This window comes from Podarcis liolepis (assembly GCF_965112155.1).
Source record: "Podarcis liolepis genome assembly, chromosome: 3".
Classification (NCBI taxonomy): Eukaryota; Metazoa; Chordata; class Lepidosauria; order Squamata; family Lacertidae; genus Podarcis; species Podarcis liolepis.
This window is the reverse complement of record NC_139557.1, coordinates 81,447,120-81,464,050: the sequence shown is the minus strand read 5'-3', so window position 1 is coordinate 81,464,050 and position 16,931 is coordinate 81,447,120. Positions and strand designations below refer to the sequence as shown.

General features: G+C 41.0%; 1 protein-coding gene across 8 annotated transcripts in view; it reads left to right on the top strand.

Annotated features, from left to right (window-relative positions):
• SMYD3 (SET and MYND domain containing 3) overlaps positions 1-16,931 on the top strand; it is a 347,371-nt gene that overhangs the window by 324,464 nt on the left and 5,976 nt on the right. For 4 of the 8 annotated variants that reach the window (XM_083496929.1, XM_083496928.1, XM_083496932.1 and 1 more), the window contains 2 exons: positions 4,616-4,724; positions 8,543-9,027. In XM_083496929.1, coding sequence (XP_083353055.1) covers positions 4,616-4,724; positions 8,543-8,644 — 211 coding nt within the window. In that variant the 3' untranslated portion in view covers positions 8,645-9,027. Of the gene's footprint in view, positions 1-4,615; positions 4,725-8,542; positions 9,028-16,931 lie in introns of those variants that run through there. The other 4 variants (XR_014524496.1, XR_014524497.1, XR_014524498.1 and 1 more) reach the window with 1 other exon arrangement.

Sequence of the window (16,931 nt, the reverse complement as noted above, 5' to 3'; positions counted from 1 at the left end):
ATAGCAACTGCTTTCTCTTAAAACTCCTGCCAGAATACTGCAATTCTCAGCAGCACCCTGGAATACTGAGAACAATGGGAACTACATTCCCCATGATTCTCAGCATTCTTGGATGGTGCTGTCATCATGTGCATCTGTTTCCAGGGCTGTGGGCTCATTTCACTAACCTGATGCCATGGAAGAGCCTGATGCCTTGAACCCTTGGCAAATAGTTCAGGCCTGGAGACATCAGGGCTGTAAAGATTAATTTCAAATTAAACCAGAATGGGTACGGAAGGACACATAAAATGCAATGTCTGAATCTTCCCACCTTCCCACCTCAATAGTAAACTACGACAATAATATCTGAGCTCAGATAGACGTAAGAAGAATGTAAAAGAAATTTAAATAACATTAAAATAAATGACCCCACCCTATCTGAAACACCAAATGTTTGCTCGCATTGAATGGCCTTATTTTGCACAGGATATGGTTCTGGGTAGCATCAATGAGAAGGAAGTTACTTAACTGAAGAGCAGCGTATTTATGTACCTTTTTACACATCCACATGGTGTTCTTACCTTGCTTAAGGTTCAAGTTAGTGCACGCCGCCTCTGAACCAACATGTCTACAAATGTAAAGAACCTTGTATAGTCACAAGTTGGTAAGGTTATAGGTACATTTTCCCTTGCCATGAGATCCAGAGAATTAGAGATGGCAGCCTAGCTAGGCCCTGTGCCAAGTGAGAACCAGGATGGATGATGGTTGGACTTTGGTTGGTGACAGGAACCCTTAATAGAATTGGTTCCATGTAACAGCCTTACTCAATTGTCCTTGGGGCCAGTCATGCTTGTGCTCCTCTAAATGGATTAAGCACCTCCTGGATTGAGGTTCTAGCCTTCCTGGAGCTCATCTTGGTAACTCATTTAGTATGTTGACTTAATCGAGGTGCTAAAAGTATTTTCTGGTTTGTTTGCTGTTTCCAATAGGAGACATGAAGTTAAACGGAACCAAACCTTAGCACATTTCCCCTCAAATATCTTCCAAAATATTTACATTGTACACTTTTCCTCAGGAAGGTGGTCCGGCAAATGTGCTTACACAGAAGATGCTCCAATAATTTAACAGATTTATTACAGAAAATGATATTAAACAGCTATTTTATATGTCAGCTTTAAAGCTTGTGAAAAGCAACTAAACACATGCATAAGACCAGTACATAAATCAGCCCAATAAAACAGCTTTGTAAATATTTATGCACTCAGTGCTCTCAGTTTCACGCTCGCTTCCTTTACCTCCACCTCTTAAATTTCCTCTCTCTTTAGTTTATGGCTGTGAGTGGTTTTGGTTGTCTGCCTGGCATTGCTTAATTACTTACTGCTTCCTCTGGTATCATGTACCATAATCCTAAATCTTCACAAACTCTGATTACCTTAGGAATTGGATGCAGTTATTCCATTAAGTCTAAATGGAACCCTTGTGGGAGTAAAAGGGGACTCTACAGGGTGAATTTACTGCCTCAGTGGTAGTAACCCATTGGAGGTAGCGGCCAGGCAAAAGTGGGCAAAGGGCCAATCCCCACTGCTAGTGAAAGAGCCCACAGTTCTGTGCTGATTTCTTCCTCTTCCCCACATTAGCTCTGGTGCCTTCTTGCTCAGGCAGCTGGAGGGCAGTTCACTCAGTCAGCCTTTCCGTTTCTTTGAGGCATTGGAATGCTAATGGAATTGAGATATTGAATGGGGTGTACAGAAATGGGGAACCTCCAGGCCTTGTTGCACCACATCTTCTTATCCCTGACGACTGGCCATGTTGGCTGTGGCTGATGGAAGCTGGAACGAAGGGCAGGCAGGGCACAGTCCTGTTCTCAGACAGTGAACACATGGCACAATGATAGGACAGTCCGCTTTGCACCTCAGTATAAAAGGCTAGTTTTAGAAACATAGGAAGCTGCCATTCACTGAGTCAGACCATTGGTCCATCTAAGTCAGTGTTGTCTCCACTGACCGGCAGCAGCTACAAGATTCGAGACTGGGTTCTTTCCCAGTTCTACCTGGCAATGCCAGTGATTGAACCTGGAACCTTCTGTAGGCAAAGCATACTTTATCTCTTTAAATTTCTTGATGTGTTAGTACTTGGTTCCTCAACACATTATGATTTGTGACTGAATATGTGAACTGAATCTACTGCAGAGTAATTTTGTTCATTCATTAATCACCCCCTTCTACCTTTCCATCCAGTGGGCCCACAAGATGGTATACAATTTGTGTATGCAGTGATTGCTCTATGGTGGGTCACTGGCGCATGCAAGTCAGTACTTAATGCTGCAGTTGCCAGGTGATGGCCACACATGTGCAGACCAGCCCAAAGTGACGAGAGGTCTCCCATATGATAAAATTGCCAAGTATCACACCATGCGAAAGCTAGAAAGCAAGGATCTCTGAAAAAGCTGTTGACACGATCTCACCATGTTGCACGTGTTTCACTCATTGCAGCATTTTTACTAGTAAATATAGAGGGGAAACCACCTCATGGTGAGTACTTAACTGAAAAGGTAGATCAACCCCTGGGCCATTTGCAAATGGTTACTATTTAGTTTCATAGAAAAGGGTTGGTGCCGTTTCTTGTGGGGAAATGGGGTGCTCCCTCCAATGACTCAATCTGGCACATTTTGGTTGGACACTATTTTATTATCACCCTGTGTTGGAAAGACACAGCTGGACTATTAATCTAACTATGCTATGAAAAGTTCTGGAGCTTTGCCATAATGGTAAAATTAACATGCTATCTAAGAACTCTGAGAGATAATAAAACTACAGACTACACAAACTGGCAAGATTTTATTTCGTTTATTGATAATAATGATGCATACATACAGGTGCCAGATGAATACACCTGTTTCTTCTTTTAGGAGCCAGTGGAAAAAGCAGCTGCTTTCAAACCAACAACATGCTGACCTCTTACAAAGCAAAATGATAGTTTTCCCTTTAACTATCTAACCCAGCTCACCTCCCTATATTTTCCAACATATCCTCTTGCTTATTCAACTTTTTGCTATCATGGGCTCCTTGGGGAGGAAGGTTGGTACATAATTTCAATAAATAAATAATATGCAGATGGCTGTACTGATCCTACGTTATTTATGTTTCGTATTACGTTATGTGTTCGTTTCTTTGAGATATATAATTTTCAAAATTAGCACCCCCCCCCCAAAGAAAAGAAAAAGAAGGAAAAGCCCTGGTGCCATTTGGGGTTTGTTTCTAAGTTTCTTCCTGCTGCTGTAGCTACACTACAAGATTATTTTTGTAAATAGCATGAAGAACTGCCAGCAAGAATTGATAAATGTTTGATCAAATGGGTTGTTTTCCTTTGCTGAATGACACTGATCCTGAATAGTTTACACCACTGTACAAATCTTGCAGATGCAGAGTGATTGCCTTTAAAACACTGACATTTCCAGTACATAATATTGCAAGTAATTAGTGACACCAGGGCATTACATGTGTTCCTCGTGCTACAAACAAGCAGCCTTACTCTGTCTTCATCTCTGGGTGTGAATGTAAATCAGGAATAATGGCAGTGCAGTTAATAGGGAGTACTGGTCCCATCAGATTAGTGGGAAAGAAAACATAAACCTTTATCAGGCTAGATCCATCCTGTATGCTAGTAAAGCAAAAGGTGCTCAGGTTTGCTTTGGAACGTTGCCCCAGAATGCAATCCCATAGTCAAGAGATGCTGACAGGCATGTAGGTCTATATAAAATGGCTTTTTCAGTTGCTGCTTTCTAAACATGTGTTGAGAACTATCCAGAAAATGAATAAAGGTGCCTATTTCACAGCAACACCGCAACTGCTACTCCAATTGTTGACTAGTTGTCTACTATCTTTACAGTGTTCATTATTTCAGGAACTCTCGCAATGCTCCTGTAAGGTTGGCCAGTATTAATGCTCCCAAGAAATAGTATATTTTCTGGAGCCAATTATTGAGTTTGTGGCTGAGGAAGGATTTCACCTGGGGATTTAACTGGCTCACATTCTTAGCCACTATGTTTTTGAGGATCAATTTGCTTGTGCTGGGCATTTTAGGTATTGCAAGCCCCTTGGCCATTTTTGCAGACACATAGTGTATTTTATTGTGTGGCTAGGGAAATGGAAGCCCTCAGAATTGAAGTTGTGAATACGTTTCACTGTTGTGTATTCTGCATCCTGCTGTCCCGCATGGACTCTTCCCCCAGGCTCTGTGAAGATTCGGAATACAGACCCTGTCTCCACATTGAAAAACCTCCCATGGAAATGAAACTGTCTCAGCACTGCTGTGATAGAAAGCCTCTTTGTTTAACACGAAGCATAGAGAGAGCTATTGTGCTGCCGAACTGAGGTGTGCAAATTGCTCCCACCCCTGTCACTTTCTAACAGGATAATGTAAAAGTCATTCTGCAGGGACAGGAAAAATAATAATTTGTTAATTCCCCTCAGTATTCCACACTTCTTCGCCGTGTAGCTAATTTTCTCTGAATACCTTATTAACATTCACAATGGCTTTGCAGGCCCACCCTAATAGCTCTCCACTGAGGCAGGAACTGTGAAGGTGAGAGCTGACAAAGATGCTATGATGATTTTTCTCCCTTCCACGCTTCTAGGGTTTATTATTCTGGCTTCCATCCTTTGAGGGCCGTCCAGATGATGAGAGTGGGCAAACTCCAGTGCAGTCACGACTTGTTTCCTCAGGCCCTGGAAACCTTGAAGGAGGTTAGTTTTGCTCGTTCTGCTTCTACCCTTTCCCCTTTCCTTCGCTCTCTAACTGCTGCCATTTTCCTCACCCTCCCAGCTCACCCCCGCTGCTGAAATATTAACCACCAGTCGTTTTCCACCCACCCCACCTCTGCATTTCCTTTTATCCACACTGGTACCGTAGGCAATAGCTGCGCAGTGAGGTGATGGGTCATTGCTACTTACCTAGTTTCCAGGGGTGACTTCCTTTAATATCAGTTGTTGGTAATTACTGTTCAGTAGCTGGGGGGTATCATTAATCACCCCTAACCTTGAGTGGCAAGCAGCTATTAAGATGGACGAATGAAAGAGTATTTCAGTGCCTTAGTCTGCTTCTCATGCTCCCTTTAAAATATTGATTATGTTCTGCCTAGCTGCGTGGGGAATACAGACTAAGGAGTAGGTGAAAACACATCTATGTGTTGGTAATCCTAGACAAGGAAGGGGTACTATATCGATCTGAAACTTTTAGATTAGGATTTTAACATAAAAACGGCAGAGGGGGACCAAAATCTTAAATTGGTAGGCTGGCGTCAGTAGGAGTTCACATCTAAAATTTGATTTTTGACAAACGTCATGTTCAAATGCTGCCATTGACAATAACACCTGATTTTCAGCTGGCAGTCTGAGTTGGAAAGCAAATGTCCCGTGAATTCTGACAAGTTTTTAATTAACAATGTCTTTTAAAAGTCACTGTGAGTGGAAGACAGTGGTGGCTGTACTGCATTTTATATTGTCAATTTGCCAGAGGGATTCTAATTGAATCAAGTGCAAAATGGATTTTAGGATAATTTTTGTTTTTAATGGGGGGTGTTATGATATTTGATTTTTAAAAAAGAAAGAAGAAACCTTAACAGACTTCCTTTTAGAATTGTTAATAGTTTGCAGGCTGATTCAGGATTAAAATCTGTCTCAAATGCACAAATGTTCATTATATTTGGAGTGGAACATTTAGTACTTCTGCTTTGTGGACATGGTATGTGCATTCTTGCATTGTGATCACTTCATATTTGTTAAATCTGTGACCCACCTCATTCTAAGAGGTAGCAACACTCTGTTATGCCCATTGAACAAAAGACCTTCCTATATATTAATACAATATAGTGAATTAAAATTATCACCTTAATCCTGAGCTTTAAAGGTAGCCCAAATAAGAATATTTACAGCACCTAGAGAAAAATATTACAGCTTTACTCTCTCTCCCTCCCTCCACACATTCTGTTAATAGTGTGCTATTCCACATGAGCTCAATTCCATGCTACTCCTGTGCTTATTTCAGCCAGCAGCTGCCTTATTTGGAATTTCTCATCATGAGCTTGTGATAGAGTCACAAAGTGCAAGGTACATTAGGGTTACCAGACATCCCCGGTTCCCGGGGACAGTCCCTGGATTTGCAAATCTGTCCCTGGGAAACGTGGCAGCAGCAGCCTCAGCAGCCCGGAGCCAGTCTGTTAGTGCAGTTGGCTCTGGCTGGCTTCAAGAGCTGCTTGCTGCCGTGGCGCCCGCCATTTTTCCTGTGCCACGGCAGTGAGCCTTCCCTGATTTGTCAAAACAAAGGGGGGAGGGGAAAGGAAATCAGGGAAGGCGGGCAGTGCACCATTGCCCAGTTTTTTTTAAAAAAAACCTGTGCATTTATGTTTCACAGGGTGCAAAAGAAGGGCTTTGCACCTTTATGCATGTGTGCTTGGGCCCAGGGTCTGTTGCCTCACCATCCCCACTATTGACTCCCTGTTGCTACTCAGCTTCACCCACAAAAGAAAGGGTCCCCGGATTCATTGCAAAAAAATCTGGTAACCATAAGGTACATGGTACATATTTGTGAATACACAGTATAGTATTCTGACAATTGCCTTGCCTACTGCACTTCACTAATTGTACCTTTTTAAACTTGTAAATGTATCCTAAGTACTAGTGTGACTTTCTTCGCTAAGGACTTAGATCAAATGAGGATTCTGAAATTCATTTGAACTAGTGCAATACTTATGCATGATAATGGTTAGAACTTGAATTGTTGTTGGATTTTATGGTGTTCAGTTCTGTACTACATCACTGATCCAGTTGAACTCAAGACCATATGCTTACAGAGTTGCAGGTCGCCTCTTATCTAGCCACTGACCAGGCCTCTCCTCCCTCCTTGCACTGTTTTGGAGATTCCCCTGACCCTCCGCCAAGCCATTTTCAGGGGGGGGAGTGGGGAACCCCCATTGCCCTACAGACGTCCTTGCATGGGCTGTGACTACCTGGTCCAGTTAATTGAAACCGGCTCGTTATTTAAATAGTGCACAAGAGAAATGGCATAGTCCTTCCTGAGCTGCTCTGTTTCAGACTGCAGCTGGGAGATGTCAGAGATTGCAGTCGCATATAACCTCCCTGCACATGGAAAGAGATCTAGTCTGCTGCCACTATACCCCGTGATACAGGAAGGTTGGTTCTGAGTGATTATAATAATATATCAACTTGTCAGCCGAAATATATATTCCATCTGTATCAATCCCCTGCTGGGAAAAGCTCAAAGGAACATGAGCAAAAAGCCCTTCTGCTCCAGAGTGATGCTGAACTCTTTCTGACTATATGTCATTTGAACTGGTTCTTTCCAGCTTGCCCTGTGCATTATTAACTGCATGTGTGATTAAAGTAAAATGAGTATGGCTTTCTAGACGTTTGTCCTTCCTTTGCTGCCTCTAACAGGCATTCATTTTAATCAAGGGACAAAGCAGAAACAGAAATGATTTCCTCAATGCTCTGTCCTTTTGCTTTGTAGAGCATCAGCATGATGGAGTTTGCTCCCTCCTTTCATCATGACTGAGCGGTGCGGCAGCATATTTGCATACTGTTACATACGCTGATGTTAGGTACCCTGTCCAATCCCAATGCAAATTAGACACAAATGAATGTGCTGGGCTTTTATTTGCATTCAGAGACACATTCATACCAATTATCTAATGAGGCTTTCTATTCTTGGGTAAGACAACTGTGTGGCTTCTGATATCGTGGCCTGTCTCGTATTTGTGTGCACAGAATAGTAATAATAAATAATAATAATAATAATAAAACCAATTCCTTAAATCATGAGAGAAGCCACTGGTCCTACGGTGCTCAACAGTCACTATGATTGTTTTATCCTGTGGAGGAAACAGCTGTTGTGTAATGACTTCTGTATGCACACATTGTAATATTTAGCTTAGGCTGCAATCCAAACTCCTCTTTCCTGGGAGTAAGCCTCAAATAAGTCAACATGACTTATTTCTGAGTAGACATGGTTAGGATTGCATGATTAGTGTGCAGGCATTTTGTGATCAACCCATACACATAGCCCAAACCAGGCGCATAGCTCCAGCTCCCGCAGTCAGTTCCTTGGGCAGCATTGCATGCAGATCAGCGCACAATTTGGGCTACTCTTGCTATCGGTTTAGATTTTTGTTTTCCTTCAGTTCCTTTGCACCTTATGGTGCCCCTGCTCTCTTCGCAAATGAGCTTCTCTGGAAGCTGGACCTGCTTATGGAAGGTGCCGAGGCCATGTTCTCCACAGCTCCTAGATCTTCATGACTTTGCTCCACTCTAGGCCTGTTGGTGTCATCCTGTCATCTTGCACTGAGTAGCTGCTGATAATGTGGCAAATCTCCTCTAGTGTGGCCACCTGTGTCTGTATTCCTCTTTGGACATCTGCAGATGAAGAGCGTTGCAAATGGGCAAAACAAAAGGAAAATTAAAAGAAAAAAGAAAAAGCAGAACTTTCCAGCCAGAGCAGTTGAGAGGCATGCAATAAAGAATGATGGATTACCTGTCTGTCTTTTCAGGCTTATGATATCATGAAAGTGACCCATGGGACAGAACACAGCCTAGTGCATGACTTGATGATGCTCAAGGAAGACTGTGAGGCTGGCCTGCCATTAGAATGAAGAAGACCTGCAAGAAGACATTGGAGAAAGAAAATGTCTCCCTACACAATCTATGTAGTAGTCAAGATCTCATTAATCAGAGAACAGTTAGGAAAAGGTTCCAGTTGTTTTGGTGTGTAACCTGTATATTGTTTCTTCTGCTAATTCTTCAAGGGACCTTTCACACCAGTTTCTTGATATTTCCACCAGAAGTATGCTGTCTGCAAAACAACGTGTTGACAAAGAAATTGGACAGTTCTTGGTAAAAGTACAATATACTATTAATGACGTAGAAAATGATAATTTCTGGAAATAATTTTCTTCATTTATCATGGTAGCTAAGGTACTCTTTATATGTCATGGTAACCAATATTAAACAAAAATAAAATCTTACATCCAAAGTATTTGAATTCCATTTGTATTGCTGCTTTCTCTCCTGCATTGCATCACTTCTTTTCCTTTCACATGCTGTCATTTTGAGACATGGAATGATCCTGTGGATGAATTTGTTTTACATCCTTTCCAGTTTTAGTTTGCCTAGAATATCCACCATTAAGTACCATTAATTTATTAACCGTGGAATTTGCATATGCAAGTTGAATCTGTTCTTCTAAAGCTGTAAATCGATTCAGCTCCTCCATACTGATTCCTCTGAGTTATACAGACTTAATATCATCTGAGCTTGATTGGTGCATGTCTTGGGGTGATTGTCTGGCTATGTTGGGTTCAAGAGGGATGAGGTAGGTTTCATAGGAAGGAAGGAAATCATATACACACTGATTACTAGTGAGTAAACTCAACTGAACATAATTAGATTTTCTTCTGTCTTAACATGCATAGGATTGCAGTGCCAGCCTTCTTTGTCATTCAAACACTGTGTTTAGCCTTGTACTGATGCCTAGGAATGTGATTTCATGTACCCAGCATTTGGAAAAGTGGTTACCAGTTCTTAACATATGTTGTTGTTTTTTAATCTGCATGCGTTCATATCTTCCTTTGCAACCAAGAAACAAGGAAATGCCTTATTCCAATTCAGACTGTTGGTCAATCTGGCAATCTGACTGGCAGCAGATCTCCTGGGTGTTGGGCTAATAGACCTTGCTAAAAGGTTCTCGAAGCTTGGACTCTGTACAGGGCTAGAAATGAAATCTTAAAATTCCCAAAATCTGCAGTTGCTACTAGTCAATTCACTAATAATATAAATATGGCATGTTGTTTCTGATGGCAGCAACAGTGGTACCTTGGGTTAAGAACTTAATTCGTTCCGGAGGTCTGTTCTTAACCTGAAACTGTTCTTAACCTGAAGCACCACTTTACCTAATGGGGCCTCCTGCTGCTGCCGTGCCGCCGGAGCACAATTTCTGTTCTCATCCTGAAGCAAAGTTCTTAACCCAAGGTAATATTTCTGGGTTAGCAGAGTCTGTAACCTGAAGCGTATGTAACCTGAAGCGTATGTAACCCGAGGTACCACTGTATTTGTTACCCCAGTTTGCTGCATTCTTCGGAAAGTCTTTTAGCTTCCCCTCATATTTAGTATGAGGAAGGGCCAGAGCTCAGCAGGAAAGCATCTGCTTTGCATGCAGAAGGTGCCAGGTTCAATCCCTGGCATCTCCAAGTAGGGCTGGGAGAAATCCCTGTCTGAAGCCCTGGAGAGCTGCAGCCAGATGGTGTAAGCAATGCTGAGCGAGGTGGACCAATGGTCTGACTTAGCATAGGCCGCTTTCTGTGTTACCAAACAATAATGCATTGGAAGAGAGAGATTGCCACTGAGCAAGACATTTTAGCCAGTGCAGTTGCCCTTAATTTTTTAAGCTTTAAGTGGATGTTAACAAAGCCAAATATTTCTATAAGAAATTTAAACAGAAACCATTTACATGTTTTGAAAGCTTCACATAATAATAATAATAATAATAATAATAATAATAATAATAATAATACCAATATTTATCTGCCAACCATCTGACCGGGTTGCCCCAGCCACCCTGGGCTGCTCCCAACAGAATATTAAAAACACAATAAAACATCAAACTTTTAAAACTGCCTTAGCGTTTGTCCCTGTTCCCTCCTCCACCAGGACAGTTTACTGCTTCCTTCCCATCCATGACTGTCATTTTATTAATCTCTAGTCAGCTTCTTCACAACAATCACTTGACACCATTCGGTGAGAATACATTTCTGAGAAAATGAACACTCCAGGCATGCTTTACAGCCTCATCTCATGAATGCAAACGCTGGAGACTCATCTCCCCTCAAGTGTTTTGAGCAAGTTATGGTGAGTGTAGCATTGTGCACTTGAAAAATTGAAATTTCAGGAAAGGTTGAGTCATGTCAGCCACCCAAGGAGTGCAATAATCCAAGGAGAACTGTTGTTGTTGTTGTTGTTGTTGTTTTAATGGCTGGTTAAGAAAGGGAAAATGTTCAGGGGGAAGGCCAGATCCAGGCATTAAGGACCAAACTGGAAGTTTAGTAAATTGCATGAATTCAATTAATTTGCATGTTAAAACAAGCACTCGTAAAATATGTGTGGGGGACACTTAATAGGCTTAGGACCATGTGTGAGCCAGTAAAGGGAGTTTCTTTTTACCATAGTCATTTCATTTCATTTATTTATTTACGGCTATTAGCCCATAAAATATGTACAAACATAAAAAAGCACAAAGGCTTAAAAACCGAAATATCTGACAACAGAAGGTGAACACTGCGATGCAAGGGTGGGTCATTGGGCAGAGCCAAATAACAGGATGTGGCCCGGAGAGCTCCAAGGGACGGTTCACAGAAAAAGGAAAACTGAAGACGAGATCCGACATGCACTCTCATCATAACTGTCCGATTAGATTACCATAGTCTCAACGAAAATTGTCCCAGCAGCTGCTCTTTGCAGTGGTGGGAAGCCTCTGTTAAACCTGTCCCCATGGTCCTGCTTCTGCCCTCACAGCTGCTATTTTCATTTTTTTGTGGCACCATGTTAATTGTATCCACACAGTGGCATTTCTAGTTTGGCTCTTAGCAGTGTTACTGCTGTTGCAAAGTTTTAAAGAGATGGGCAGCTCATTCTACCATTTAGTGGTGCTGCTGTCTCCAGATAGGTGTGACACCCTGCTGAAAGGATAAGCCTGAAAATCACTATACGGATATCCCAAAGGCACATTATATTTCCTACCCTCTGCTGTGCGCATATGTACCTGAAATTTTGGAGATCTAGCACGCTATATGTGTAAGCAGTGCCTTTATTGTGATAGTCCTTACTGGAGTGGAGTACTGGGAACTCTTTAACCTCTTTTCCCCCTCTGCTGAAGGCAGCTATCTTTTGCTGGTAGTCACAGCACATTAATCAATATGGAACTACCATCACCTCATCTTTTTTACACCCACACCCACTGTGTGTATAAGATGCTCACATATAACAAAGGTAGACCGTTTGATAATTATTTTCTGGAGACCTTCTGAGTGGGAGCTTCACCAAAAGTGCGGTTGTACCTTGGAAGTTGAATGGAATCCGTTATGGAAGTCCTTTCGGTTTACAAAATGTTTGGAACCAAAGCACGGCTTCTGATTGGCTGCAGGAAGCTCCTGCAGCCAATAGGAAGCCGCGGAAGCCCCGCCAGGCATTCAGGTTCCAAAGAACGTTTGCAAACCGGAACACTCACTTCCGGGGTTGCGGTCTTCGGGAGCCAAAACGTTCAACTTGCAAGGTGTTCGGGATCCAAGGTACGAATGTACGGCTAATTACATTTCTTAGAAAATTTCCTAACTTGGGCTGTAAATCTCTTCCTGTGCAATCCTCAATAGGTGTACTCAGAAATAAGCCCCTCTGAGTAGATAAAGGATTGCAGTTTTTGATGACTAAATCTGGAATGCCTGCCTCAGTAGTTATGCAGCACATTAAATATATTAAACCTTCTACGTTATCATACAAATATTCCAGAGTAGGTCACAATGGTTCTTATTCTTAGAGAGAAAGTATGGTGACTAAATGAATGCTCAACAAATTTTAATTTAGAATCCAAAGGGGAAGATGCTGGATTGAGATATACCATGCATTTTGGAGACATTCAGTTTGATGAGGGACACAATTATTTGTTACATGGAGGCCAACTGCTAAACCACTAGACCTGGTGAGGAAAAGGATACATATGTCCGTTTCGCAAACAGACTAAACAAACATTGGTACTCCCAGGATATACACTTAACATTTGACGTGGAGGCTGTCAAAGTTTCACATATTTTGTACAGAAATGGAAAGTACTCCCTTTCATTGATTACAGTTTATTTCATTCTTTGTGTTTCCTCTCGGCAGGAGCAATAAATGAAACAGGCATTTATTTTAGTTTGAGAGTTATTTGTTGGACAATTTAATTTCTGCAGGGTAAATGTTGGAGAGAGACAGAGAGCAGCAAAGGCAGAGGGGACCTTGTTGCTCTCACTGTTCTTTTACACACAGTGTGGGTGATGCTGGAAAAACAAAACCAGCCAGTTATAAAGCTCAATGAGGTTTAAATAGTAACTTTGTGTTGACTAGCTAAATAGCAATTTGTACTCTTATCTGTTTTACTGTATTTGAAATGTGTCACAAGCCACCTCAACAACTTCTAATAGTAATTATTATTATTATTATTATTATTATTATTATTATTATTATTATTATTGTTGTTGTTGTTAGAGTTAGAGTTAGAATTAGAAATACTACTAAATAAAAAATACGTATTTTGTGCTTGGGATAATAAATAAAATTCATAACATGGAGCCCAGAGATATAAATGATAAAACCTGAAATTTCAGTTCAGTATAATTTCTACATTACAACAGAACCAAATTCAGTGCAATGTATGATAATGCTAACTCTACCTACAGGCCACTTTCTGTCTTCTCACATGATACACAATTTGCTGAAGGATCCGTCTCTGTTTCAAACGGTAACACTTTTTTTGCTCCTCACACCAAAGTTTCACAGAAACTACATTTTCTGTTGCATTTGATCTGACAGCTTCCCTTAAATTCATCACAGACGATATCAGTGGCAGCCAAGGGAGTAAAAAAGTCAGCAGAATTGATTTGTTGGAAGATTGGAGAGTGGCAGCTTAGACTGTGGGCACGAGGCTCTGCTGCTGCTTGTCAGCAGTAAGACCATCTAACAAGAAGAGATTTTCTGACTTTGTCGTATAATATCATTTATGTTGCTTCCTTTACCACAGTAGAATGCTTTCTTCTTGAGTCCACGGGTGGGTCATTTGCGCTCATAAAGTAAGATCAGATTCACTCTCTCAGTGACTGCTGCATCTTTCTTTCTTCTTAAAAGGCAAAAAGTAGGGGAAGCCATGGAAAGCCACAGAACCAGGGAAATTCACATTCCCTTCAGTTCAAATCATTCAGGGTTGTAAATCTTCGAAGCTGCTGGCACATACCTGCTCTTTAGTGAATGTGCCACTGAGATCCTGTCCTCTGCTCTATCAATGCAAGATATTATGTTGACTGCTACATCAAAAACATTACTTCTGGGTAGTGGGTCCACACTTCTGGAATGCTGTCCCCCATGAAATATGAGTGTCTTCAAGTTTTCTGAAATTTCAAGATGGGAAAATGAAAAGAAAGAAAGAAATTCATTCCCCCACTTTTCCTTTTTGATGTGTTAATTCCTGCTGTTGAATGGGTTGTAATGTACTTTTGATTGTATAGTTATTGTGGTTTGTTGCCTTTTTATGAAATTGTGCATATTGCCTCGGAGGGAGGGGCAATTGTGTTCCATAAGGTAGTCAGGCAATAAATAAATAAACACACTAAAACCTAATTGATTTTAGTGGGGTTGGGTACACTTCTAAGGGTCTCCAGGTTTTGCCCTGTATATTAGGATCAAAACATGAGTGGTCCGCGCCCCCCCCCCCCGCTTTGTGGCAAAGGAAAAATAAGTTTTATTCTCAATAGGATGGGTGAATATGTCATTTCCGATCCTGCCATGTCTCAATTTTCCAATGTTCCGTTCAGTTTTCCACATTTCTACATCTGTTTCTGGTTTGTTTGTTTTTTTTAAAAAAATCTCATAAAATGTGCAAATTTCTCCTACTACCCATTTTTGCATATTGTACACATTGATGCAAAAGAATTTCCCCTCATGTAATGCATTTTAGTGTGTTATTTTCAGTAGTATATGCATTTATATGCACGCTTATCACTAGTATGTGCATTTTTGTGCACGGTGATCGGCTGCAGAACTGCATTGCAAAGTTTGAATAAGTGAATTTCAAAGGATAGCTGTGTTCACAAATGGCTTTGGAAAATGAAAAAAAAAGTTTGCTTTTAAATGTGAACTGAATTGAATTTCCTGATTTTCATGATTATCAGAAGTTCAGATATGAGACGACTTCTGTGCCATCACCTTGGCAAAGTGCTACAAGAATCACAGGAACCAAGCTAATGACAGCTGAACTGTCCACAGGGAGATGCTGGTTCACAAATTGTGTCTCTGAATGAGTGAGCCCAGCTGGGGCCTATATAATATCATGTCACACAACCTTAATATTTGCCTACTGGTGTCTCTTCTTAGAACAAAATCAACATATTTATTTTGTTTTTGCAATGGCCCTGGATGCTATATAATTCTTTACCTATAATTATTTTGAGAGATTGTAGGTTTGAAATAGGGACTGTAGAGATTCGTTCTCTGAAGAAAATGAAGAATTCAGTCTTGGTAATTAGGCTCTGCACAATCCTGTGTATCTAGACCATCTAACCAATTCCCAGTAGCTCTTAATGAGATGGAGACTTCTTAAATGTACATATACATAGAGTTGGGGTTGCCAGTGTAGCTCTTGTGTGTGCAATGGCACCCTTGAGAGCATCCTCTGCTGCCCCCAGCTCACTGTTGCCATTGTTTTGAGGTGGAAAGGGTGATCGCCTCATTTAAAAGCTCTCTGGGTGTCATTGGAGCAATTGTTTTCCTAGCCACACCTACCTCACAGGGTTCTTGTGAGGATAAAAGGAGGAGGAGGAAAACATTCCAACTTGAGCTATTTGGAGAGAAAGTAAATGTAATAATAAATTAGTGAATTATTACATAGCTAGATTTTCTGATATAGCTCATGCCTGTGTGCCCTCCTTTATCTCCTTTTACAGATGTTAAAACGAAGTACTACAAAAGCCCATTCTGTATGTATTTCCTATAGCTATAAGAAAAAACAGCATGATAGAAAATTGGCATTCCTGGAGGGTTAATACTGTTCCGTTCACAACTGCCAGAGCAAGTAATTCATCATGCCTCGCCATTGGGAAGCCGGAAGATTCATTTCTGAATAATCAGTGGCAAAAAGAACCAATAAATAATAATATTTAAAAGGTCATTGTAAAGAAGAGATAGAATGTGATTGTCCCCTTCCCCCTTTTTTCTAAAGCCTTTTATGTGAGAATTAGTCGAGAATTTATGGCAAAATGTAGAGACAATCTGAAATTGCCTTTCATACCATTTTGCACTTATTATGAATATTTATTCGTTTTGCCCTTTATGGCAAGTCTGCAACTCAAGAACATGGAGGGGAGTGAATGGTCCTTAATGTTGTCTCTTTTGAGGTATTCTAATACTTTAAGATAGTTTAAAAAATAAAAAAGTACCACACCCAGGATTTCACATGTGAGCTTGAAATGAAGCCAAGTCAATCAGTGACGAGAACACCCGATGATATGATTCTCTGTAAGCCAAGACAGCTTCATAGAAGATCCCGATTTTAGCTACTAATTGTCCATGTTTCATCACACCTGCAAAGAGCCTCGTTAAATCAACAGCATCACAAATTTTTGAAGCATCCAGATTTTTGAGGCCTTAGTCTTTTCAACAATCACGACACATCTCACATCTGGACGGGTGGAACTCCTATAACTTCTTATTAGCTGTAGATAGAGTGAAATCTCTGTCCCCATTTACGAAACAGAAACCCAACCAAAACAACAGGATTCTTTTGTGGCAGCAAACACCATGTTGTGCAGTAGAGAGACTTACTTACAATGAGATTCATTATATTTTTACGGTCCTCCCAAGTGATGATGGCTACAAATGCTAGTTCTGCTTACTACCTTTTGTACCTCCTCCAAAAATGTTAGGACAATGTGCAGGGTTTTCTCCCATATTATCCTCTCAAAAATACTATGAGGTAGGTTAGGCTGATAGATTGTCACTGGCCCAAAGGTCACCCAGCAGACTTAATGGCTGATCAGGAATGTGAATCTTCTCTTCCCCTCCCCCTTACTCTTTCTGCTTATCAGAGTTTGGGATTAGGAAGTGGATAGACAGCTGTGCTTGTGCAGGCATCTGAAATGTTATTTT